At 43.4% G+C, this 27,146-nt stretch overlaps 2 protein-coding genes across 4 annotated transcripts in view; both read right to left on the bottom strand.

Annotated features, from left to right (window-relative positions):
- LOC144479415 (disintegrin and metalloproteinase domain-containing protein 10-like) overlaps positions 1-4,760 on the bottom strand; it is a 128,610-nt gene extending 123,850 nt beyond the window's left edge. The window contains exon 1 of the mRNA XM_078198058.1: positions 4,511-4,760. Within this exon, the coding sequence (XP_078054184.1) occupies positions 4,511-4,586 (76 nt within the window). The 5' untranslated portion in view covers positions 4,587-4,760. The remainder of the gene's footprint in view (positions 1-4,510) is intronic.
- Positions 4,761-20,687: 15,927 nt separating this feature from the next.
- LOC144479405 (scaffold attachment factor B1-like) overlaps positions 20,688-27,146 on the bottom strand; it is a 96,554-nt gene continuing 90,095 nt past the window's right edge. For all 3 annotated transcript variants that reach the window (XM_078198035.1, XM_078198037.1, XM_078198038.1), the window contains 2 exons: positions 25,621-25,687; positions 20,688-21,011 (listed from right to left, as the gene is read on the bottom strand). In XM_078198035.1, the coding sequence (XP_078054161.1) occupies positions 20,882-21,011; positions 25,621-25,687 (197 nt within the window). In that variant the 3' untranslated portion in view covers positions 20,688-20,881. The remainder of the gene's footprint in view (positions 21,012-25,620; positions 25,688-27,146) is intronic.

Raw genomic sequence — 27,146 nt, 5'->3', positions numbered from 1 at the left:
GCTAACCCATTAGATGACGGGTGATAGGGTGCTGTCCTAACATGTCTGATGCCTTTAGAAAGCATAAAGTTCTGGAACTCCAGAGCCGAGCCACTCACTGGTGAAAAAGATTTTTCTCACATCACATTTGCTTCTTTTGTAAATCACTTTAAACCTGTGCCCTCTCATTCTCCATTCTTTTACGAGTGGAAACAGTTTCTCCCTATCTGGACATTTGCTCATCAGTTTCCTCATGATTTTGAACAGCTCTATCAAATCTCCTCTTAACCTTCTTGTCTCTGAGAACAGTCCCAACCTCTCCAATCTTTCCTCATAACTGAAGTTTCTCATTCCTGGAACCACTTTCGTAAACCTCTTCTGCACTCTCTCCAATGGGTTCACATCCTTCCTATAGTGTGACACCCAAAACTGTGCACAATATTCCAACTGAGGTCTAACTAGTATCTTGTACAAGTTCAGCATAATCTCCTTGCTCTGTATTCTGTTAATAAAGCTCAGAATACTATATGCTTTACTGACTGCTCTCTCCACCTGGCCTGCCACCATGCACGGCCAGCATGGTGGCACAGTGGTTAGCACTGCTGCCTCACAGTGGCATGGACCTGGGTTCGATTCCCAGCTTGGGTCACTATCTGTGTGGAGTTTGCACGTTCTCCCTGTGTCTGTGTGGGTTTCCCCTGGGTGCACTGGTTTCCTCCCGCAGTCCAAAGCTGTGCGGGTTAGGTGGATTGGCCATGCTAAATTGTCCCTTAGTATCAGGGGGACTAGCTAGGGTAAATGCATGGGGTTATGGGGATAGAGCCTGGATGGGATTGTGGTTGGTGCAGACCCAATGGGCCGAGTGGCCTCCTTCTGCACTGTGGGATTCTATTTTTCTATATACACCCAGGTCCCTCTGCTCCTTCACCCCTGTAAGAATTTTACCTGTTATTTTATATTGTGTCTCCATGTTCTTCCCACCAAAATGCATCACCTCACACTTCTCCACATTGAACTTCATCTACCACCTATCTGCCCACTCCATAACCTTGTCTATGTCCTTTTGAAGTTCTACACTGTCCTCCTCACAGTTTACAATGTGTCCAAGTTTTGTGTCATCCACAAACATTGAAATTGTCCCCTGCACACCAAGATCTAGATCATTAATATATATCAGGAAAAGCAAGGGTCCCAATGCCAACCCCTGGGGAACTCCACTACAAACCGTCCTCCCGCCTGAAAAATATCCACTGACCGTTACTCTCTGCTCACTATTATAGAGTCTAGATGTTTACAGCATGGAAACAGGCCCTTCGGCCCAACTTGTCCATGCCACCCCCAGTTTTAAGCTAGTCCCAATTGCCTACATTTGGCCCATATCCCTCTATACTCATCTAATCCATATAACTGTTTAAATGCTTTTTAAAAGACAAAATTGTACCCACTTCTGCTACTGCCTCTGGCAGCTTGTTCCAGACACTCACCACCTAGTGTGCTGAGTATTATTTGGCCAATTATTATTGAGATTATTCACCCAATTTCCTATCCACGTTGTTTCTGTCCATTTTACTCCATGAGCTACAACTTCTCTCACAAGTTTGTAGTGTAGCACTGCATTAAATCCCTTCTGAAAGTCCATGTCCACCACATCAGTAGCATCACCCTCATCGACACTTTCTATTAGCCCCTCAAAAAACTCCAGCAAGTTAGTTAAACACAATTTCCCCTTTAGAAATCCATGCTGGCTCTTCGTAATCAACCCACATTTTTTCATGCGACTAACTCTATCCTGAAATTTGTTTCTAGAAGCTTGCTCACCACTGATGTTAAACTGGCTGCCCTGTAATTGCTGGGGTTATCCTTACAACCTTTTTTGAACAAGGGCGTAACATTTACAATTCTCCTTTCCTCTGACACCTTCCCTGAGTCTAGAGAAGACTGGAAGAGTATGGCCAGCACCCCTGCAGTTTCCATCCTCATTTCCTTCAATAGCCTTGATGCATCTCATCTGGTTCCAGTGACTTGTTAACTTTCAGTATCAACAGTCTATTCAACACTTCCTCCTTATCTATTTTGAACCCTTCTAGGGAGAGAGTTTTCTCATCTGTTGCCATGGTCTGGGCAGTATCTGCCTCCTTGGTAAAAACGGATGCAATGTATTCATTTAATATCTCAGCCATGCCCTCTGCTCCCTGAGTAAATTCCCTTTTAGGTCCCTAATCAGGCCTATTCCTCCTTTTACCAGCCTTTTACTAATTATGTGCCTATAGAAGAATTTGGGATTCCCCTTTGTTGGCTGTCAGCCTTTTCTCATAATCCCTCGTTGCTTCTCCAATGGGCTTTTTCAATCCCCTCTGAACCTCCTGTGTTCCTCTTGATTCCCAGCTGTATTTTCTACCTGACACCTGTCATAAGTACACTTTTTCTTCCTTTATTAATTCCTATCTCTTTTTTCATCCAGGGAATTCTGGATTTGTTTGTCCTCCCTTTCCCTTTTAAGGGAATATACCTTGACTGGGCCATGTCTATTTTGATAGTTGCCCATTGTTCAGCTACAGTTTTTCCCGCCAACCTTTCATCCCAGTCTAACTGGCCCAGCTCCATTCTTGCCCCATTGAAGTCGGCTCTTCCCCAGTTAATCATTTTTATTCTGGATTGTCTATTATCCTGTTCTAATATCATCTTAAATCTTACAATACAATGATCACTGTCTCCTAAATGTTCCCCACTGGTCCTTAATCTATTTGGCCCACCTCATTTCCAAGAATCAGGTCCAACAGTGCATCTTTTCTTGTTGGACTGGACACAGACTGCTGTAGAAAATTTTCCTGAACACAATCTAGGAACTTTCTCCACCTGTCAGTGCTCGAAAGATATTCAGACACAGCAGTTGCAAGTGATGGATCCTTTATTGTCTTCTTATCGATAAGGAGAGGATAACTGGAGAATCCCGAAAGCTTCTTCAGTCTGCTCCGCTCAATTGTATATAGTCAGCCTTTTTTATAGGGCACAACTTCTAGTAAAGGTAATTGCTCCTAGTCACGCACACTGGTAAATTATTTACATCTGACACAAAAAGGTAGGCCCGAGACAATAGCTGTTGATTCGCATTTCATCGGTAATGTCATAATCTTTAGTGGTTGATGGAAGGAATGTCCGTTCAGACAATGGTCACTTCATCATGTCTTTATTACAGTTTTGGTGCTGTTAGCAAGGACATTCAGCTGTGTCCTGTTGATATAGTGAAACATCCACCTTTGTCTGCACTGTCCATTTCATGTATATGCAGAGATAGCCAGTCTGCAGTGGGTGCTGCTGCTGATGTGCTAATTTTCCTGGCCCCTGGCTGACCCCTTGCTGACACTTCTGGAATGTAATCAGCACATGTGCCCTGCCATGTACCCTACCATAAGCCTTGCCACGTGCCCTGTCACATGTGCTGCCACATGCCCTGTCACATGTGCTGCCACATGCCCTGTCACATGTGCTGCCATGTGCCCTGTCTGCCATATTGGAAGCTTGGGTGTCTGAGGAACAGGTGCAGCATCATTGACTTTGTGGGTCTTGGATTCCATTTGCCTTTTTAAAAAATCTTATCTCCAGGCTCTGCCATCTTTGATGATTTGATCTGATTTGATTTATTATTGTCACATGTATTAGTATACAGTGAAAAGTATTATTTCTTGCGTGCTATACAGACAAAACATACCATTCATAGAGAAGGAAAGGAGAGAGTGTAGAATGTAGTGTTACAGTCATAGCTGGGGTGTAGAGAAAGGTCAGCTTAATGCAATGTAGGTCCATTCAAAAGTCTGACAGCAGCAGGGAAGAAGCTGTTCTTGAGTCGGTTGGTCCGTGACCTCAGGCTTTTGTATCTTTTTGCCGACGAAAGAAGGTGGAAGAGAGAATGTCCGGGGTGCGTGGGGTCCTTAATTATGCTGGCTGCTTTGCCGAGGCAGCAGGAAGTGTAGACAGAGTCAATGGATGGGAGGCTGGTTTGCGTGATGGACTGGGCTACATTCATGACCTTTTGTAGTCCCTTGCGGTCTTGGGCAGAGCAGGAGCCATTCCAAGCTGTGATACCAAGTTCTCTCCATGTCTCTTCTCCATTTAAAATCTCACCATCTGGTGCACACTTCCCTCCTCCTCCACGGCAGTTTTCTACATTGTTCTGTACTGCGGCCTGTGTTGGGAATGGACTACAGACTATCGAGCACAGCCCAGAGTGGGAGCTTCATTCTGAATCAAACCTATTGCTGGGGGTCCTTGCTATTGGCACACGGGACCCTCCTTGGGTATCCCACACCGCAACAGTGAAACGTTCAAAAATAATTTATCAAATGATTGCAAATTAGACTTCAACTTTTCTGTTTAAATTGTGCTGAAATTCCTTTCATTCCTGTCATCAGATGCGTGCCCAGACTGATCCCTCTCTCTCTCTGAGGAGCTACAAATTTTACTGAGCAAAGATATTCAACATCTTTCACTGAATCCTTTGGATTATGACAAAACACCAGGAAACTTCCCTTACCTGGAGGTGCTACAGGGGAATGATGAATGGCGATGGCATGGACAATCAGAGGGAGGAGAGAGGTGAATATCTTCATGTTCTTTAACTATTCTTCTGTCGCCAAACTGATAACTCTCAGCTCCTCTTTCAGATTACACAATCAGAGTCAGAGGGAATTTGATAAACTCAGTGATATTGGATCTGAAATCTCTGTTGTGAACTGTAGCGGGTTCAATGCAGATTGTCCTCTCCACCGCGTCCTCCTCCCTCCCCCAGAACTGGTGCTGCAAAGTCTGAAGAGCCTCTGATAGGACAGGAAGAGACAATCAATTATTTTCACTTTCTGTCCGAGACAAGTGCACCATTGCAAGCACAAACATGCATTTTGGTGAGGCATCTTCAGTGTATTCTCAGCATTGAGCCATTTTAGGACACAAATGAAAAACTTGCATTTGTATAGTGCCTTTCACAGCCTCAGCACATCCAGGCCAGTCAGAGCCAATGAAGAACTTTAAATGCACTTCCTGATGCAATGTGGGAAATGTAGCAGCCAATTTGCATACAGCAAGATCCCACACACTGCAATGTGATAATGACCAATCATCTATCTCAGTGATATCAGTGTTGGGATAAATATTAACGGGGAACACATCATCAAAATGCTGTCATGGGATCTCTCGTGTCCAAAAGCCAAAACCTTCAATGATGCAGTTGTCCTCCAGTGATACATTGGGAGTTTGGGTCTATCTTTTTTAAAATTCATTTGTTGGACATGGGCGTCGCTGGCTGGCCAGCATTTAGTTGCCCTTGAGAAGGTGGTGGTGAGCTGCCTTCTTGAATCGCTGCAGTCCATGTTCTGTGGGTTGACCCACAATGCCGTTAGGGAGGGAATTCCAGGATTTTGACCCAGCAACTGCGAAGGAACGGCGATATATTTCCAAGTCTGGATGATGAGTGGCTTGGAGGGGAACTTGCAGGTGGTGGTGTTCCCATGTATCTGCTGCCCTTGTCCTTCTAGATGGAAGAGGTCGCGGGTTTGGAAGGTGCTGTCTAAGGATCTTTGGTGAATTATTGCAGTGCATCTTGTAGATAGTACACACTGCTGCTACTGAGCGTCGGTGGTGGATCTGTATTCATTCACGATCAGAATGGGTAGGTAGGTGGAGAATCTGTGAAACAGATAGCTGAGGAAGATGGTGGGAACAGTTAGTATCGATTCATTAAGTGCAAATCAAGTACATTTATTTCACAAAAGAACGCTCTGGACACAGTACAGGAGTAAACAGGATAAATACTGGGACTGATGCCCGGAGATACAGAGTGCAGCCAAGGTCTGTTGGTTTGGAGGGAAGGAGAGGGAGGTGATGGATGGACCATTGATCAACCAACCAGGTGACACTAAGTCCATTCAGGGAACTGGAGACTTTACTATTATACCCCACATCCTGCTCCCTCCTCCCTCCCTCCCTCCCTCCCTCCCTCCCTCCCTCCCTCCCTCCCTCCCTCACTCACTCACTCTCAGGCAATTGATGCCATAATATAAAGCTGTATCAAGAGGTGACCTCCTGTCCACACACCATCAATGTTTCTTTATCTGCTCCTCTATTTTCCAATTGGATGAATCCAATGACTCCACTGAGTATCTCTCAATATTCTGCATCCTGAATTCTCAAAGTGACAAACACTGGTACAAGTATAACGGGATCAAACAAGCAGTCCTCGGGCTGGCATGGACAAGACGGACCAAATGCCCTCCTTCTGAGCTGTAATCTTCTATGGTTCTATTGTATATCCTGGAATGTTGAATACCCAGTCCAGGACATTCTGCAACCACGTTTGTGTAACATTTCTGTGATAGCTAATGCATCTTACTCATGTTGCAATACAAAGAACAAAGAACAATACAGCACAGGAACAGGCTCTTCGGCCCTCCAAGCCCGTGCCGCTCCCTGGTCCAAACTAGACCATTCTTTTGTATCCCTCCATTCCCACTCCATTCATGTGGCTATCGAGATAAGTCTTAAATGTTCCCAGTGTGTCCGCCTCCACCACCTTGCCCGGCAGCGCATTCCAGGCCCCCACCACCCTCTGTGTAAAATATGTCCTTCTGATATCTGTGTTAAACCTCCCCCCCTTCACCTTGAACCTATGACCCCTTGTGAACGTCACGACCGACCTGGGGAAAAGCTTCCCACCGTTCACCCTACCTATGCCTTTCATTATTTTATATACCTCTATTAAATCTCCCCTTATCCTCCGTCTTTCCAGGGAGAACAACCCCAGATTACCCAATCTCTCCTCATAACTAAGCCCCTCCTTACCAGGCAACATCCTGGTAAACCTCCTCTGTACTCTCTCCAAAGCCTCCACATCCTTCTGGTAGTGTGGCGACCAGAACTGGGCGCAGTATTCCAGATGCGGCCGAACCAACGTTCTATACATCTGCAACATCAGACCCCAACTTTTATACTCTATGCCCCGTCCTATAAAGGCAAGCATGCCATATGCCTTCTTCACCACCTTCTCCACCTGTGACGTCACCTTCAAGGATCTGTGGACTTGCACACCCAGGTCCCTCTGCGTATCTACACCCTTTATGGTTCTGCCATTTATCGTATAGCTCCTCCCTACATTATTTCTACCAAAATGCAACACTTCACATTTATCAGGATTGAACTCCATCTGCCATTTCTTTGCCCAAATTTCCAGCCTATCTATATCCTTCTGCAGCCTCTGACAATGCTCCTCACTATCTGCAAGTCCTGCCAATTTTGTGTCGTCCGCAAACTTACTGATCACCCCAGTTACACCTTCTTCTAGATCTTTTATATAAATCACAAACAGCAGAGGTCCCAATTCAGAGCCCTGCGGAACACCACTAGTCACAGGCCTCCAGCCGGAAAAAGACCCTTCCACTACCACCCTCTGTCTTCTGTGACCAAGCCAGTTCTCCACCCATCTAGCCACCTCCCCCTTTATCCCATGAGATCCAACCTTTTGCACCAGCCTACCATGAGGGACTTTGTCAAACGCTTTACTAAAGTCCATACAGACGACATTCACGGCCCTTCCCTCGTCAACCATTCTAGTCACTTCTTCAAAAAACTCCACCAGGTTAGTGAGGCATGACCTCCCTCTCACAAAACCATGCTGACTATCGTTAATGAGTTTATTCCTTTCTAAATGTGCATACATCCTATCTCTAAGAATCTTCTCCAACAACTTCCCCACCACGGACGTCTGTGTTACCTGTGTTATCAACTCATCTATCTTGTTGCAAATGCTTGGTGCATTTAGATACATTTAGCTTTGATTTTATTAGTTGTTTATAACTCTGGATTTACATTAGGTTGTTTATATTTGTTTATATTTCCTGTCCCGGCTTGTCACACTGACAATCAGAGTGTCCCTCACTATCCTGCACCACTGCTCTCTCATATGCCCCTTACTCTGTAAACCTTCTGCACTTGGAGCCCTCCCCCTCCTCATTAGGGCTCTGGTATGAGTCCTTGTTCAATATAATGTTGCTGTAATATAATGTTCATATGAATATGATCTGTCCCTAGCTGTAGTTTCCTGTTGATGCTCAGACTGATTATTTCAAAGTGAACCTTGCCAATCACCGTGGAGTTGAGATCCTTTCACTATCCATAACGATGGAGCATGTCTTTGCCAGTAAGTGTCTATCTAGGGTTAGCACCTACTAATGAAGCCAGGTTATCTGCTAAAATTAACCAGATACATCCCCCCACCTCCCACCATAGGGGGCAAAAGGCAGACTGATCATCTCCACCGGCTGGGTGGTGAAGGAGGTATTTCACAGTTGCTATGGAAGAGTTCAGTCAGCAAGGACAACAGAGGTCAATGAACCAAAGTCAGTGAAAGATAGAATGGACAAGGTCACTCAATGTCACTAATTTTATATTTAGTGTATCTGAGCCACAGCAACAGGGCATTTGGATAATCACAGTATCATTGGACAGAGTTAATACAAATACATGAAAGGGAAATCATCTTGTGGGACCTGAGTAACATTAATCTGTGTTCACATTTGTAATGCTTTTTTTTTTCATTAAGCTCTTAGAACAAATTCCTGGGGAATGAAGCTTTTGATGTTGAGGCTCACTGACTAAGAAGGGTAGGAATGTTCACGGTGATCACTCGTGAATGGACTGAGATAAAGGCAGAAAGCATGACCTTTGCGGAAATATAAAACCTCACCAAATCCTTTTATAAAACAGTGGTGGTTAAGGTTTTGATGGAGAAGGTTTTCATTGAGTCACTCAGTCACACTTTGTCAATCAGCCCCTTTATTGAAGTCTTTGGCATTTTGCCTTAGACCAAACATTAATTTTAAACAAATTCTTCTTGCGCTATGATATCTTCATGGGATCTCAGATGTAGGATCAGACCCAGACAATTACTCAGCAAGAAATGTCAGAATGTAATTCCTCAGAGTGTTGGGAAGAGAAGGTTGCCAAGCCAGCCAACAGGGACAGACTTCCCAGGTTGATGAGAGCCTGCTAGTGAATATACCTCATGGGAATGTTCATTCATACCTGTAAAGGAACTGTTTGTCTTTTAGTTGTGTTTGTTGTAGCACACATAATGGTAGCGACACCTGGGAATGGTTCGTCACAGCGCCATCAGCTGTGGGAGGAATGACTATCAGGCATCCCGTACCTACACTAGGCGCTGTGGTGCTGCCATTATACATCTTGGCCGGATTCTCTGACCCCACCCACTGCTGCGATTATCCGGTCCCATTGCAGTGAATGGAGATAAGGCTGCAGACGAGGGAATTCCGGCACTTACCTCTCAGCACTGTGACCAAGGTCACAAAATGTCACAAATTGGGGCAATGGAAAACACAAATGATGAAATTGGTCACAGTTGCTGCAATGTTTTCTCATGGAGTTTGTGTTTGCTGTAACAGGTTGCATATCACCTTTGTAAAAGGTTAATATGATCAGGCATTCTGATATCATTAATGGAATTGTCACTGTTGTGATGATCTCTGTTCTGTATTTATAGTAGTTATCTCTCTGCTAGTATAACATCACATGACCTGGAGTGGTGTAAGTAGAGGGATTCAGGGGCTTTTGGGGATTTCCATGTTGGAGCTTGAACAAGCAACGTCTCTGAAATAAACATGCAGCGTGTTTGACTTTAACCCATGAGTGTGGCCCCTCATTGTTTTACTTTGTTGAAATTCCCAGTCAATACTGAACAATTTCAAAGAATCTTAAGATTCTAATATTTTATAGATAATTCTAATATAGTTCTTGTGTGGAAAAGCTACAATGTAAATGCTGACCGATTCACCAATTTATTGAGTTTATCGTCACAGTGGTTCTCAAACTGCGGGCTGTTATGAGTTGACAGAGATGTGGTTGATGAAAGCTGAGGGAAACACTGAGCGTCTCAAACATTCCCTAGAGCACTCTGACACAGAGAGAATGCCAGACAGCCAGCAGGGAGACAATAAAGCTGACTGTGAACTTTGAAAAGTATTGGGAAGGCTTAGCATGGGTTTGGACTGGACCACTCCTTGGCATCTCACTTTCAACATCCCAACTCTGTCTACACCCTCTCTTCATAAACCTCTTTGTCACAGCCAATCAGTATCTTCAACTTGAGAAATACCTGCCGAAATACCAGAGTGAACTGACTGCTACTTGAAATATTTCACCTTTTAAAAATAAATTTGCTTATGGGATGTGGGCCTCACTGGCTGGGCCAGCATTTATTGACCATCCCTAATTGCCCTTGTGGCTTGCTAAGCCATTGCAGAGGGCAATTAAGAGTCATCCACATTGCTGTGGGTCAGGAGTCACATGTAGATCAGACCAAGTAAGGACAGCAGATTCCCTTCCCTAAAGGACATTAGTGAACCAGATGGGTTTTTGTAACAATCGACAATGGTCATCATTAGACTTTTAATTCCAAATTTCAGCACCTGCGATGATGGGAATCGAACCCAAATCTCTGGATTACTGATCCACTATGTCACCGCCTCCCTGCTGAATTAAAAATAACAATGATTTGCATTTATAATGTGCCTTTAATGTGGATAATCATTAGTCTATCAGTTCTCCATTACCAATTCCTCATCAGCTTTAGACCCCACATGCAGCTTTCTGAGTTCAGGAAACCCAGTGTATGTGAAACTATGCACATTCAAGACCTGAAACATTGTCGTGTCACAAGGCAAGCTATCGCTTCTCGGCCTTTTGGCTAAGATCAGGTGTGGTATCGACATGCTGTGCTTGGTTGAAGTCATTAGGTTACATTTTAGCTTCAATTGAAGCAATTTTTAAAAGCGGCATCTCGGCCTTTTGGCTAAGATGCAAATGAGATCAAGCCTTAGAGGAGGAGCTATTCCTACTCCAATCAGCTTGGATCATGTAGATCAAGCCCAAGACAGGAGGTGAGAGCCCTGTCTTGTCAGCTTGGATCGGGAATGTCTCAACTTGTTGAGACTCAGAATTGGACTTGATTTGATTGAATTGGAATAAAAATACAAAAAAAAGGCATTTGCCGAGGCAGAAATTCTCTGGAATAATGTCAGTATTGTCATTAACAGAAAGGATCTCAGCCTCTGGAACTCGATCCACATCCCAGTGAGTTTGACAAGCTCTGACAGCACCTGCCTATGAATACTGGCAGTCGGTATTTGTATCTCAATGCAGATTGATTCTGTGCAGTTCTCAATCACAGGATCACAGAATGACTACAAGTCAGAATGCCATTCCGCTCACTGTCTGTGCTGGCTCTCTGAAGGAGCAATTCACCTAGAACCATCCCCCGCCTGCTCCCCAGAACCCTGCACATTCTCAATGATCTCAATTCCCCTATGAAAGCCTCAGTTGACAGATTCTGCCTCTACCACACACTCAGGCAGTGTATTCAGATCCTAACCACTTGGTGTGTGAACACATTCTTCGCCGTGTCACAGAACCATAGAATCCCTACAGTGCAGAAGGAGGCCATTCGGCCCATCGAGCCTGCACCAACAACAATCCCACCCAGGCCCTATCCCCTATAATCCCACATATTTACCCTGCTAATCCCCCTGACACTAAGGGGCAATTTAGCATAGCCAATCCATCTAACCCACACATCTTTGGACTGTGGGAGGAAACCAGAGCACTTGGAGTTTATCCCATGCAGACACGGGGAGAACGTGCAAACTCTGCACAGTCATCGGAGGCCGGAATTGAACCTGGGTCCCTGGCACTGTGAGGCAGCAGTGCTAACCACTTGCTTTCCTCCTTTAATATACTCCGTAATAATTCATCCCTTCCTGGCCAGGATTTTGGTCACCTCATCTAATGTGATTTGGTGTCACATTTTGTTTTATAATGCTCTTGTGAGCGCCTCACGGTTGTTATTTTTCAGGCATCAGTGGTAGACATCTAAAGCAGGGGCCTTACACATGTAGATTTAGGGCCTGACACCTGTTATAAGAAACCCTTTTGCCAGAATCATTTTGGGGATGAGTGGACAGAAGTCAGGCCTCCTGCACTTGGGGTTTGAAAATCATTCCTCTGAATCCTGTAGGAGTGCTCTGCCTGACACTCCAGAGTCTCAATTATCCAGTGCCCTCCCAACACCCCAGCCACTGAGACTTCTCTCAGGATTTTGGGCTGGTGAAAAGAGCAAACTGGCAGTGGAGCTACGACTGGTAGTTTTCCCAAAATCATTGTATTAAGACCCAAGGCTGGATTTTGGGGCTTCTGGTTGCACATTGTCTACATAGTTCAAAATTCCTAAAAAATGGACCCAAATTGTTCTACCCTTATGTCAGCTTTCAGTCAATGGCAACACACCTGCATCAGAGTGAGAAAATCTCCATCCCACCCCAGCGACTTGAGTGCAGCATTCAAGCTGACACTCCAGTGCAATAAGAGTACTGCACTGGAGCTGCAACTTTTTAGTATTTGATGTTAGACCAAGTGCTATTGGAAGAAGGGCAGGGGTGCTCTCTGTAAATAAAATTTACCCTCAAACTTCATCATAAAACCTATATAGGCAGACTTGCTTCAACTCCATTTGTGGCACCTTGCTGTGCACAATTTATGTGACCTGTTTCCCCATATTTAGTTAGCTGTGAACTACTTTGGGATATCCTGACTCACATATACAAAAATGTAAGAAACAGGAGAAGATCATATATAGAGCCTGCCGTGCCATTCAACATCATGGCTGAGCTTGGACTTCAAACTCCTCCTCGCATGCTTCCCATATTCGTTGATTGCCTGAAAATTCTGTCTATTCCAGTCTTCAAATGTATTCAATGATGGAGCATCCACAACCCTCTTTTTTGATTTATTATTGTCACACGTATTAACATACAGTGAAAAGTATTGTTTCTTGTGCATATACAGACAAAACATGCTGTTCATAGAGAAGGAAAGGAGAGAGTGCAGAATGTAGTGTTAGTTATAGCTAGGATGTAGAGAAAGATCAACTTAATGCAAGGTAAGTCCTTCAAAAGTCTGACAACAGCAGGGAAGAAGCTGTTCTTGAGTCGGTTGGTACGTGACCTCAGACTTTTGTATCTTTTTCCCGAAGGAAGAAGGTGGAAGAGAGAATGTCCGGGGTGCGTGGTGTCCTTAATTATGCTGGCTGCTTTGTCGAGGCAGCGGGAAGTGTAGACAGAGTCAATGGATGGGAGGCTGGTTTGTGTGATGGATTGGGCTACATTCACGACCTTTTGTAGTTCCTTGCGTTCTTGGGCGGAGCAGGAGCCATACCAAGCTGTGATACAACCAGAAAGAATGCTTTCTACGGTGCGTCTGTAAAAGTTGGTGAGAGTCGTAGCTGACATGCCAAATTTCCTTAGTCTTCTGAGAAAGTAGAGGCTTTGGTGGGCTTTCTTAACTGTAGTGTCGGCATGAGGGGACCAGGGCAGGTTGTTGGTGAACTGGATACCTAAAAACTTGAAGCTCTTGACTCTTTCTACTTCGCCCCCATTAATGTAGACAGGGGCATGTTCTTCTTTACGTTTCCTGAAGTCGATGACAATTTCCTTCGTTTTGTTGACATTGAGGGAGAGATTATTGTTGCCACACCAGTTCACCAGATTCTCTATCTCATTCCTGTACTCTGTCTCATCATTGTTTCTCTTGGGTAGAGAATTCCAAAAATTCTCAACCCTTTGAATGAACTAATTTCTCCTCATCTCAGTCTTAAAAGATTGGCCCCATTATCCTGAGTGTTTTAGATTCCTGGCCGCCCAGTGGAAACAATCTCTTGGTCTCGACACTGTCAAGCCCCTTCAGAATCTTGTATGTTTCAATAAGATCACTTGCATTCTTCTAACCTCCAGAGACCCTATTAACTCAACCTATCTTCATAGGCTAACATCCCTCATTCCAGAAGTCACTCAAGTGGGTCGTCACTGTGCTAAATTGCTAAACAATCTCTTTTAGTTTTTACTTTTGATTTGCAGAGCTTGCATTTTTTGTTTCAACTTACAGTAATTTTGTTTTCTTCCATTTATTTTTGTCTATTAAATTGAAAATATCAAAACAGCAGCCACTCTTCCTATTCTAGGGTGGCACGGTGATTAGCACTGCTGCCTCATAGTGCCAGGGATTTGGGTTCGATTCCTGGCTTGGGTCACTGTGCAGCGTCTGCATGTTCTCCCTGTTGGTTTCCTCCCACAGTGTGCTGGTTAGGTGCATTGGCTATGCTAAATTCTCCCTCGATGTACCCGAACAAGCGCTGGAGTGTGGCAACTAGGGGATTTTCACAGTAACTTCATTGTAGTACTGTCAGCCTACTTGTGACTAATAAATAAACTTTATAACTTCTCCCTAGATGTTCTTTGCACAGAGAATGATTGGAATATGGAATGTTTTGCCACAGGCAGTGATCATTGAACCCTCTTTCAGAGAGAAATAGGATAGGATTTGTTTTCAGATGCTCTCACAAAGAGCTTGCACAGACATGATGGATTGAATGGCTTTGTTCTGTGTTGCAAGTTATGGGTGTTCCATGAATTGTAATTCTGATGCAATTTTGATTGAAGTGCAGATTAAATTTATACTGGCAGCAGAACACAATTGCTCTAAACATAGGAGGGAACAAGGGACAGGACATCTTTTTTACCCATCTGAGCTGCACCAGGTTCTGAAGCTAAACTGCAGATTCCAATCTCACCTTACTGACAAATTCCTGTCAGAAAATGAAGCTTTCATAACTTCCAACTGGTCTCACTTCCAACTCTAATCTCCAGCAACAAATGCTAGATGCATTGACAGCTGCGATCCAGTAAGAAGTTACACAAGATGTGATAAACAATAGTTCTAACTCTACTACTAGATTTCTGCTCAGAGAATGCTTTATTCTGTCAAATGCAAGTTCTTGGGAGGACATGGGGGAAGGACAGCGTGCCAGCACCTTCACATTATTCACTAGGCTGCAAAACTGATGGGCATTTTAGTTTCTTGTTGCATTATCTATTCCCTTTGAAGTGCTACAGATCCACAGCAATCTCTACCACTTGAAAATATGTGCACAATAAAGGACAAAGCAACTTCGGCAACTGCAAAAGCCACAAAGAATATTGGGCCTCAGTACCTCACATTGCTGATTACTGCCTGGAGTTCAACCAGGTCATGTATGAATTGTAATCAGAGGTATGCTTGCTAATTGCTATGGCTTTAGCTAACAATCTGAACAGTGGATCTACAAGAACCACAATCCTACTGCATCAATATCAGATGGGCCAATTGGTACATAATGCTGTTAACCATAAACTGACACTGTGAGGGAGCCCTAAGTTTAACATTATCCAAGGATGTGTTTACAGTAACTTACTTTCATTAGTTCTGAGAAATAAAAGTTCTGCATTTTTTCATTAGCATTGAGTAATGATGTTGACAGAGAGCATAAGGAATGTAAACAATTCCCTTTGCACTGTCTGATCAACCACTCCCAGGTCAGGAATAAGACTCCCTCAAGTCTGTCAACAAGTTCCAAGGTTAGAAGAACACTTTTTACTGTTTACTAATTGATCCACCCTATAGTCCTTTTGAGTGGAACTAATTAAGTGATGAATTACACAGCTCTGGACTGCTGAATCATACCCACTTGAAACAGGGTTCAGACTATTTATTCATAGCCCTTACAGATGGTAAAGACTAAAGACATGGGGATTGTTTTTCTTCACCCTACTCTAATAAATCTTTGTAAATTCTGTAAATGCTTTAACCCCCTGTAAAAGAGGTTGCATATCTGCTACAGGAAAGGGTTGAAGGTTACAGTTTTAAGTACTGAAAAGTTGATCATTTCTGGTCATTATGTTGGCTCTGGTCCTGGCCCCTATTATAGGAATCTTTCTGACAGAATATTGGATTCAAAGCTTACATTTACTGTAAGGAATGATTTTTATTCGAAGTGTTATTGGTGAGGATTCAGCTCCTTCAGATGATTAAAGAGGATGAGTGATTTGATTGCAGTGTCTCTGAAGCCTCCAGTGTGGCAGGTAGGAAATGAACACACTACGAGCTTGAAGTGCACCGTCCAATATACTGATGCAGGGCTTGTGCCTAAAAGTGAGATTAGACCCCCTTTTAAAAATTCCTTTGGAGCCAGGAAAACCAGGCCTGCATTTAGTGTAACAATGGCAAGTTCACTATTTCCCCAACTGTGGGAAAGGGAAGAGATGGAGTGTCCACCCAATCCTGCAAAGAACACAGGCCATGTCAGAGAGCCCTACCCACTTCTGATTGCCACTGATCCCTCCCGACCAGCACTATAACCCCCCCCCCCCATGTGGCAGCCCCCACTTCCCCACCCCCCTTTAATAACTTACATGGGGTTGCTGCTGGTGTTACTGTGGTGCGTTCCCTGGCCAGCTGCCTGGGGATGTATATCCATAAATCACCGGCTCAATAACAGTGAAGCCTGAGGATCTCTACCCAGTGCACCTTGCGTCTATCCTGAGCACAGGAATCATTCCAGGAATGCTCCAGAGGATGACAATGTTACAAGCTGATGATGCTTTTATTCCATTAGGTTGGTTAGATTGGAAATCAGGTACCCGAAAGTCAGTACCTCAACTAATTAAACAACTAGCTGTGTATTTCAGGTCAGAACATTCTGCATATCCTGGGCTTGATAAATTATTTCGTATTCTGGTCTCTGGCAAAATCACTTTCTCAGCTGCCTGAAGATGTCACACAGTGACCCTGGGGACACACTAGGCCATGGCTTGTTGCAGAAGTGTAAAATATCAGGGGATCAAAATGGTGATCTACTATCCTGGCTCTCCATACACAAGCCAGGCATCTCATTGCTTGCTTCATGTTTGGATGCTCTTCATGGCATAGATTTGATTTGTCACATGTATTAGTATACAGTGAAAAGTATTGTTTCTTGCGCACTATACAAAGCATACCATTCATAAAGGAAACGAGAGTGCTGAATGTAGTGTTACAGTCATAGCTAGGGTGTAGAGAAGGATCAACTTAATGCAAGGTAGGTCCATTCAAGTCTGATGGCAGCAAGGAAGAAGCTGTTCTTGAGTTGGTTGGTACGTGACCTCAGACTTCTGTATCTTTTTCCCTGACGGAAGGTGGAAGAGAGAATGTCCGGGTGGCGTGGCGTCCTTAATTATGCTAGCTGCTTTGCTGAGGCAGCGGGAAGTGTAGACAGAGTCAATGAATGGGAAGTTGATTTACATGATGGATTGGGTTACATTCACGACCTTTTGTAGTTTCTTGCGGTCTTGGGCAGAGCAGGAGCCATACCAAGCTGAGATACAACCAGAAAGAATGCCTTCTATGGTGCATTGGTAAAAGTTAGTGGGAGTAGCTGATATGTCAAATTTCCTTAGTCTTCTGAGCAAGTAGAGGCGTAGGTGGGCTTTCTTAACTATAGTGTCGGCATGGAGGGACCAGGACAGGTTGTTGGTGATCCGGACACCTAAAAACTTGAAGCTCACGACCATTTCTACTTCATCCACATTGATGTAGACAGGGGCATGTTCTCCTTTACGCTTCCTGAAGTCGATGAAAATCTCCTTCGTTTTGTTGACATTGAGAGATTATTGTTGCCACACCAGTTCACCAGATTCTCTATCTCATTCCTGTACTATGTCTCAAAGAATGCTTGTGTTCACATCAGTTCCACTACCCACAACACAGATCTCTCTGTGCCCAGAGCAGAAAAAACATCAGTCAAACATAATTCTCCACAGCTCCTTTTTAATCTGGTTTCACAGTATAACCATCTACCCCCTCCACGACTTAAATGGTTTTGCCATTTATAGGTGAATTTTCAAAGCCTTCCTCCTCCCAATTGTTTCTCTGCACAAGGCACTGGGTCATACTGCGATATGTTCTCATCAAACACCCAATCAGTATCTCTCAATGACATGGCCATTGAAGATTCAGCCTTCATTTGGTAGTTGAGAGGGAGATGAAGGGAAGGGGGTGTGGTTAGGGAAATAAGAGTGGCAGCTGAAGGAATTGCTACTAATGGAAGGAAGCAGGACTTTACAAATCAGAATTGGAGGATCAGAGGTCTGAGAGAATTGTAGGGCTACACGTTTGCAGAGAGAGCGGCATGGGGCAGAACCAAGGAAAGATTTAAATACAAGGATGAGAATTTTAAATTGAAGCCAGTGTAGATCACTGTGGGTGAGGGGAAAATGGGCAAGTGGGATTGGACATAGGCTTAGGATATGGGGAACTTTGGTGGAGTTCCACAAGACGGAGGCTAGCAGGGTGTAAACAAGTCTGAAGATGCTAAAAGCACCCTGCCTGTGGCTGATGAGCTGAGGTAGGGAAATAGGTGAAAATTCAGGTCTATGATGATGAATTTGACAAATGCCATAATGATCTGTTAACAAAACTGAAGTTCATGAGCTCAAACAGACAGTGGAAGTGTGAATATAAAATTAATCAAGGGACCAAAACCAGGGCTGGCTTTCAGACTGGAGGAAAGTTTATAGTGCAATCCACCAAGGATTAGGACCACTATTCTTTTTGATATATATGTCCTGCACTTGGTTACAAAGAACATAATTTCAAATAGGACACAAAACTTGTAAATGTAGCAACAGATTTCAGGACAGATTTCTGCAATGAGCAGACACATGCAGATGAAGTATAGAGAATTTCAAAATCATGCATTTTGCCAGGAAGAATGAGGATAAGCAATATAAACTAAATGGCATCATTTTAAAGTGGTGTAGGTCAAAAAGACCTAGGAGCTGGAGTTCAGAGACATAGGGTGGAATTTTCTTGTCCCACAGGAATCGTAGCAGGCAGTGGGGCGAACCATGGAAAGGTCTTTTGACCTCGGACGGGACTTTCCGGTCTTGGGGCGAGCATGGCCAGAAAATCCCACCCACGTGTGATAAGGTTATTAAAAATAATAAAGGATCCAAAGAGTAAGCAGAGTAAAAAAGCAAGGAAATAATGCTAACCTTTAGAAACCACTAGTTAGGCCTCAGCTGGAGCACTGCATTGAATTCTGGGCACTATATTTCAGGGAGGACGTGAGGGTTTTGAAAAGGATACAGAAGGGGCGGCACGGTAGCACAGTGGTTAGCACTGCTGCTTCACAGCTCCAGGGTCCCGGGTTCGATTCCCGGCTCGGGTCACTGTCTGTGTGGAGTTTGCACATTCTCCTCATGTCTGCGTGGGTTTCCTCCGGGTGCTCCGGTTTCCTCCCACAAAGATGTGCGGGTTAGGTTGATTGGCCAGGTTAAAAATTGCCCCTTAGAGTCCTAGGATGCGTAGGTTGGAGGGATTAGCGGGTAAATATGTGGGGGTAGGGCCTGGGTGGGATTGTGGTCGGTGCAGACTCGATGGGCCGAGTGGCCTCCTTCTGCACTGTAGGGTTTCTATGATGACGATTTCTATGAAGAGATTTACCAGAGCAGGATCAGGGATGAAGAACTGCACTGGCGTGGGGAGGATGGAGAAACAAGGGACATTCTCCTTAAATCAGAGAAAATCCAATAGGTGTTCAAAATTATTAAAGGGATTTGATATTGTAAATAAGGGTTGGTAATCAGATGCAAGAGTGGAGGGCGATGAGGCAACTTTATTTTACAGAGTTACGATGATCTAGAATGTGCGGCCTGGTGTGCTGGTAAGAAATTGAATATTAAATAGAAATGCAAAACTATGGGGGATTAGGAGAGTGGGACTAATTGGAAATCTTCAGGGACTCCGAACACTGTGCCAAATGACCCATTTCTTCACTATAGGGTTGACTCTACAATAAGGTGAAGAGAAGTCTCGTATTGCAAGTGAAGACTGGGTGAAAGTATTTTAATTAATGTTTGAGAAAAACAAATTTCCTGGTCATTGTAAATGTAACAAATAGTTGAAAACAAACTGTTTGCCCTTGCCAGTCCTCGCTGTCCCAAACGTAAATGAAATCCCGGGGGTATTAACCGAGGAAAAGCACACCAGGAAAGTATTTATATTATGTCTGGTTTCTCTGTTTGCAATTTTTACCATTATATTAAGATATAACTTCAGTATTTTAAAAATGGTTTCAGGAAATAGTAGCATTAGCAAGCATGCATGTACATTAAAAACAGCAAGGTCTTTGCATCTGCTAAACATGAAATAAGAGGCCACTAGTGAGGTATATGCACCACTTTATGATCTTGTTACCAATTGTACTCTTTGCACCCAAAAATGTTTACTTAAACATTGAGCTTCTCTGTCTTCAGGAAAAAAAACCTGGACCTCTAATTTATGAATGGTCTTTTGGAACACAGATTAGCGGTGAGGGTAAAATACAACAGGCAACTCTTCTACACAGTTAAGGAAATAAGGTGGTGAAACTGGGTTAATATTCTGTCCTTTGTCTGAATGCAGACAAAAGGACAGTGTGCGAAGGGTTTGGGTTTTCAGCCAAACTAACAGCATTTCATCCAGTTCACTGCAAAATGCTGAATGTATAAATAAACTGAAGTTGTCTATTCTTTACTTACCTACAGTTTCATTTAAGATTTGATTCTTCTCTTCAACAATCAAAATGTGATTGCTTTATCACCTGCTGGTACATTTCTTGTGGACAATTAAGCACGGCACATAGAATTCCAGCAGATAATAGATTTTAAAAGATTAATGGTCTTGTCTGGTATGTCAGACAGCCATGGGAGAATTCAAGTAATATCAGTAATCAACACACTACATGACTTCAAACGGGTCTGATAGAAAAAGACAAAAATGGATTTATCAATTCTTTAAGACGCACACATTTAACAAAACAAATTATGAATTACAAAGTGAGAAGTAGTCACTTTAAAACATACAGTTTAAATACTTCAAGACAATAAACAAAAATTGACTACAGAATCTTGAAACAAATACCAAAAACATTTCCTTCACGTGAAGGCATTGAAACAATTTAGTAAGGGCGCTGGTAACCTCCTGAAGCACTTCCTCCTGACATGTTTAGTCCTGACATCATTTGGTTTGAGCGATTATCGAATGTCATGGAGCCTTGTTGGTAACCTCCTTGCATGTAGTTCCCTTGACTGTGAAAACCAAGGATTACAACAAGTTATTTATAAAATTAAAAGACAAAACATAAATTCTGCTCTAAGGACATTTGAAATAAGTAGCAAGAATGTGAAGATAGCACACACAGCACAGGCTCACAGTCCAAGGACAAGCCTGGAGAGAACTGGAGAGATAGAAATTGACAACAACTTTACTGAACACACAACTACACGAATGCAGCACAACTCATTCAGCCCATTGTGCCGAGGTGTTAGAGCCATATTGGATCTATCTGCCCTCACACCAATTTCCTGTATTCTTCTAAGGTAATTATTTTGCAAGTTTAATTCATTTCCTATTAAATGCTGTAACTAATTCAGCTTCAAACACATTCAGGTTTTCGAGTAACTTTGCTGTGAATGCTTGGATCCATTCAATCTTTCAGTGCGGGTTCCAGTCTCGCATCTCCTTGCTTCAGATTCAATGAGCAATGGAATTGCTCTTTTCTATATCATCTCTCAAACTGATCGAAAACTGAACAAGTACAAGATCCTTTCAATCCTCTTGGCACTAATAAACATATTCCTGGTTTTCTCCCATGTTCATGAGTGTAGCACTGGGAGGAATGTTACTCGGTAGGATGGAAGAACTTTTCACCATGACCCACATGGCCATGGTGTTTGATTATCCCAGCAGCAAGGGAGTGCTGTAATGTGCCACCTTATTCTTTGCTTATGACATGGCGAGAGAAGTGTGGGGGGTGCCCAGGGCTGCACTAGACAGCACAAGCTGGTCTTGGTATTAACACTAACACAGACTGCAAGTTCTAGGGAGGAAGGGAGCTGGAATCCTAACAGGAGGTGGGTATAAAGAATACTAAAGCTTTTTATGTTGTTGTTGTGTATTGCCATCTAGCGGATTGTTATGGAGCTGCAGGCTAATAGATACCGTTCACAAAACAGTATCTTATAAATATCAATCACAATATCACTTACAAGCAGAACTGGTACAGCAGATAACTGTTGACACTTCTGAAACTGCATGACCCAGTCCTTTAATAAGCTTTTTGAAATGTAATGTTGAGACCCATAGCAATTTTTCTAACAGGCACAATGAACAGATTAGCCTACTTTTGCACTGTTTGATTTAATGATGTGGAAAGATGGCGGGAGATGCCCTTAAATAGATCTTTGGAGCCATTAGCTATCTCTCATTATTCTGGGAAAGACTCTTTATGGGGGCTATTTCAAGCGCCGAGATGGCTGACAGGCATCAGCAGGCCTTTAATATTTTGGGGATTTGATAGGATATTTGTATGGATGATGTTTCCAGTTGCTGGGAGAGACCAGAATCAGAAGGCACAATAAGATTGCCAATAATAAATCCAGTAAGGAATTCAGGAAAAACATCTTTACCCAGAATGGTTAGAATGTGAAAATGGCTCCCACCAGCAGGAGTAATAGAGGCCAGTGGCCGAAAGAAACTAGATAAATACATGTGGGAGAAAGGATACGCTGGTAGGATGAGATGAGTAAGGCAAAAGGATAAACATCAGATCTGTTCCTGTGTTGTAAAAAGCTATGCTGCTTTGTATCCTTGAACTATTCCACTGCCCATTCCAGTACCTCCCCTTTAATTATATGGAATGTAATCTTTACTACAAGCTTATGTGGCACCTCTATCCAATGCTTTTGAAAGTTGAATCATAAATCCAGACATTACATTTACCAATCTAAGCTCTGAATTCACTGTGGGGTGACTTATTCTTTCCAATTGTGTTATTGGTCCATGTTGACCTGCTTTATCGTTCCATTCTCCATAGAATATAGAACAGTACAGGCCCTTCGGCCCACGATGTTGTGCCGCGCTTTATCTGAAACCAAGATCCTATCATCCTGGTGTGCTCCATGTGCCTATCCAATAACCGCTTAAATGTTCCTAAAGTGTCTGACTCCACTATCACTGCAGGCAGTCCATTCCACACCCCAACCACTCTGCGTAAAGAACCTACCTCTGATATCCTTCCTATATCTCCCACCATGAACCCTATAGTTATGCCCCCTTGTAATAGCTCCATCCACCAGAGGAAATAGTCTTTGAACGTTCACTCTATCTATCCCCTTCATCATTTTATAAACCTCTATTAAGTCTCCCCTCAGCCTCCTCCGCTCCAGAGAGAACAGCCCTAGCTCCCTCAACCTTTCCTCATAAGACCTACCCTCCAAACCAGGCAGCATCCTGGTAAATCTCCTCTGCACTCTTTCCAGCGCTTCCACATCCTTCTTATAGTGAGGTGACCAGAACTGCACACAATATTCCAAATGTGGTCTCACCAAGGTCCTGTACAGTTGCAGCATAACCCCACGGCTCTTAAACTCCAACCCCCTGTTAATAAAAGCTAACACACTATAGGCCTTCTTCACAGCTCTATCCACTTGAGTGGCAACCTTCAGAGATCTGTGGATATGGACCCCAAGATCTCTCTGTTCCTCCACAGTCTTCAGAACCCTACCTTTGACCCTCAAGGTCTTTGGAACAATTTCACAGAAGTTGAAATGAACTTTGAATGCACTCTCTATTATGCCCACTAATGCCTCTCGCAGCTTCTTGGGTATAAAATATTTCAATAGCACAGAAACAAAGTGCCTCCAGACAGAATGTTCTAACCTTCAAACACATTTGGATTTCATGTAAATTACGTTACTTTCAAACATCTGATTTTGAGACATTATTTATGGTAATTTTCTGTTTTTTACGTGTCTGTGGTCATGTTATTTTTAAGCTTAATTAATTATGCTTTGTAGAAGGTGAAAAAGGAAAGGATTCCTGTTCACAGAACAATAATTGCTCATCTGCTTTGCCTTTCCTTGTTCTCAATCTTTGGTACCCAGACCTTCTCTCTTCCTGTTTAATTTCTTTTCACGAGTCCAACCTATCCCCTCTATGTTTCTCACTGTCCTCTCACCTATTGATTTTGGGATATGGGCAATGGTGTTTATTGGCAATCCCTAGGTGCAGAAGGCATTACAAATCAACCTTATAGTGAGGGACTGTACAGCCATACTGGGTAAGGTTGGCACATTCTCTTCCCTTAAGAAGATGACTACCTCAGTGAAGTTTTTACAATCCAACAGCTTTTCAGTCCTTTCCTGAAATCAACCACAATTGACAATTTACTGAATTCAATTTCACAGCCTGCACATTTGGGAGTTGCTTGTTCCAGCGTCCTAGTCACTACATGCATCTTGTATATATTGCTTCACTGAATTATAATTTTTTACCTTTAGGGGACTTAGTTAAATTCTGCTGTGCCAGAAGTGGAATCTGGGGGGCTTGGGACGAAGCACAGGAGGCACCCCAGCACACACAGGTATAACAGACACCAGTGTTTTGAGCCGAGGATGGGCAGGTTGGATGATTCTGGACGCACAAGCTGAAACTACAAGTAGGCATCAACGGTTAAAGGTGAGAGGGTGATTAGGTGAAATAATCCATCTGTGTTGCTGTTCAATTAAGTTTAGAAACAAGTAGAAACAAACCGGGAGCAGCTGAGTCAGGGCACGTCCAGGATTCTGCTGCAGTCTGACAGCACAAGCTTCAGTCAGTATTCAATCAGCTGAGCAATGCTGAAGGAGTGTTACACAAGTCCTGAATTTAATGACTTTAGCTGCCAGCTTCATGCTGGTGGTTTAATCTCAGCATCTTTCTGTGCTCCTGACCCAGGGAGTGTGTACTTGGAGTTTAAAGGGGGTAGAGCAGGGTCTGGACATACAGAAAGCAGTGAAAAATTGGCGCCTCTTAAAACTGTTACAAGGTAGGGAGCCGATTCTCTATACCTGTACAGTCCTGAATAGCTTATAGAGCAAAGCATGAACAGGACAGGACAGGACAAAGGCCACAAATAGGTCAGAACAAAGGGCAAATGAAAAAACACTAATACCCTTTTCCAATGATTCAGTTGGCCAGTGCTGTCACATGATTCTCTAATGAAGCAATTAGAAATACTGTAGCATTGCGCATAGCTAACTATTCTTTCAGCTTTGCAGGGAAATGTGGTCCAGACTACACCAGAGTCTCCCATCACTGGCAGCCAGGGGAGCACAACAAAGCAGCACACTCTTCTCTTTTTAGGATTGAGGTACATTTAGAATCATAGAATCTTGTAGTGCAGAAGGAGGCCATTCAGTCCATTGAGTCTGCACTGGCCACAATCCCACCCAGACCCTATCCTCATAACCCCATGCATTTACCCTAGCTAGTCCCCCTAACACTAAGGGGCAATTTAGCATGGCCAATCCACCTAACCCACACATCTTTGGACATATCTCAAACATGACAATTATTTCTGCCCATTAGAGGAAATGGTGTGTGGTGATAATTCAACATAAATTAACAGTAAAATTATGGAAAGAACTGTTGAGTATAAAGATGCACCAAGGAAGTTGCAAGCTCCATATAAAGTGGATGATGCTAGACAGGCAGGTAAAAATATTAGAAATCAAAATGCTCAACATAGGAAGGGCTAAATTCCAGTTGTGCTCATTTATATTGCGAAAGGATATACGAGTCAGCATTTCAACAAGACCCAAAGATAGTTGATGTTCTTCTAAAATGTAGCCAAGGAGTGATTTTTGTGTTACTTACTTCTGCAGTCCTCCTCCACCTCCTCTTTGCATATTGTAACCTGTCCCAGTCATGCCCCGATCACCACCTGCAACAACATTATGTTAGTAACTAAACTTTCAGACACTCAATTAGTCATTCAAAGAACATGCAAACACTTCAGGGAACATACAAGGCTAGTACATCACTAATTACACCCAAATTAAACAAGGTCCAGCCCAAATAGCTACAAGACTCCAGATTTTTACCAGCATATTTCAACCTTTAATTCCCTGTATTATACAACATGACTAATTAGCCATCAAAAACCTTTTATCCCAAGTATTATCATTGCAACTAATATTATTGGACCAGATCTACTTCTATACCTGCAACTAAAATCCACTCAAGGAGTATAAATTAAAATAAAATCTCTGCGTCACAGAGAGATTCCAGATAGGGTCTTCATCCTGTGCATAATATGTACATCACAGTAGCATAACTTAGCATGACAATGCCAACATGACATACCAGAAGGACAATCATGCACATGGCTGCTACTTTCCAGGTTATGTAACCTGCACGACTACACCAGTTACTTTTGATCTTAAATTTAAACTTTTCAGTGTTTCCCCTCTGCAGAGTCAGATGGGTGGCTATGAATGTGTGCTGTGGAGGGTGGTGATTTGACTATCTTCCTTCATTCCATTTTCGACGCAAGCATATCGTTAACTCAAAATTATATGGGAAAGCCATTATTCGAGGTCGATCTGTTGCAAATGCCATCATTTATTTACCGGTTGAAAAGTAAGTTATGTATGCAGAATGTGGGCACTGGAGGAAAGACTTTAAATCAGATACCACACCATCCATTTATTCTGCACTCAGTTCCCTTTCAGATGGATTTCCCAGACAGTCAGTGGTTCACATGTTGCCACTGTTAACTTGTTGGTGTGTATGCACATAGCACCACCAACAGGATGATTCAACCACTTTTCCCAATTCTTGATGCTCAGAATGAGGGGGGGAGGGGAACAAAGAACAAAGAACAGTACAGCACAGGAAACGGGCCCTTCGGCCCTCCAAGCCTGTGCCGCTCCTTGGTCCAACTAGACCAATCGTTTGTATCCCTCCATTCCCAGGCTGCTCATGTGACTATCCAGGTAAGTCTTAAACGATGTCAGCGTGCCTGCCTCCACCACCCTACTTGGCAGCGCATTCCAGGCCCCCACCACCCTCTGTGTAAAAAACATCCCTCTAATATCTGAGTTATACTTCGCCCCTCTCACCTTGAGCCCGTGACCCCTCGTGAACGTCACTTCTGATCTGGGAAAAAGCTTCCCACCATTCACCCTATCTATCCCCTTCATAATCTTGTACACTTCTATTAGATCTCCCCTCATTCTCCGTCTTTCTAGGGAGAACAACCCCAGTTTACCCAATCTCTCCTCATAGCTAAGACCCTCCATACCAGGCAACATCCTGGTAAACCTTCTCTGCACTCTCTCTAACGCCTCCACGTCCTTCTGGTAGTGCGGCGACCAGAACTGGACGCAGTACTCCAAATG

The sequence above is a fragment of the Mustelus asterias genome, chromosome 26 (genome assembly GCF_964213995.1).
Source record: "Mustelus asterias chromosome 26, sMusAst1.hap1.1, whole genome shotgun sequence".
NCBI lineage: Eukaryota > Metazoa > Chordata > Chondrichthyes > Carcharhiniformes > Triakidae > Mustelus > Mustelus asterias.
This window is presented reverse-complemented; position numbering and strand designations above follow the sequence as displayed.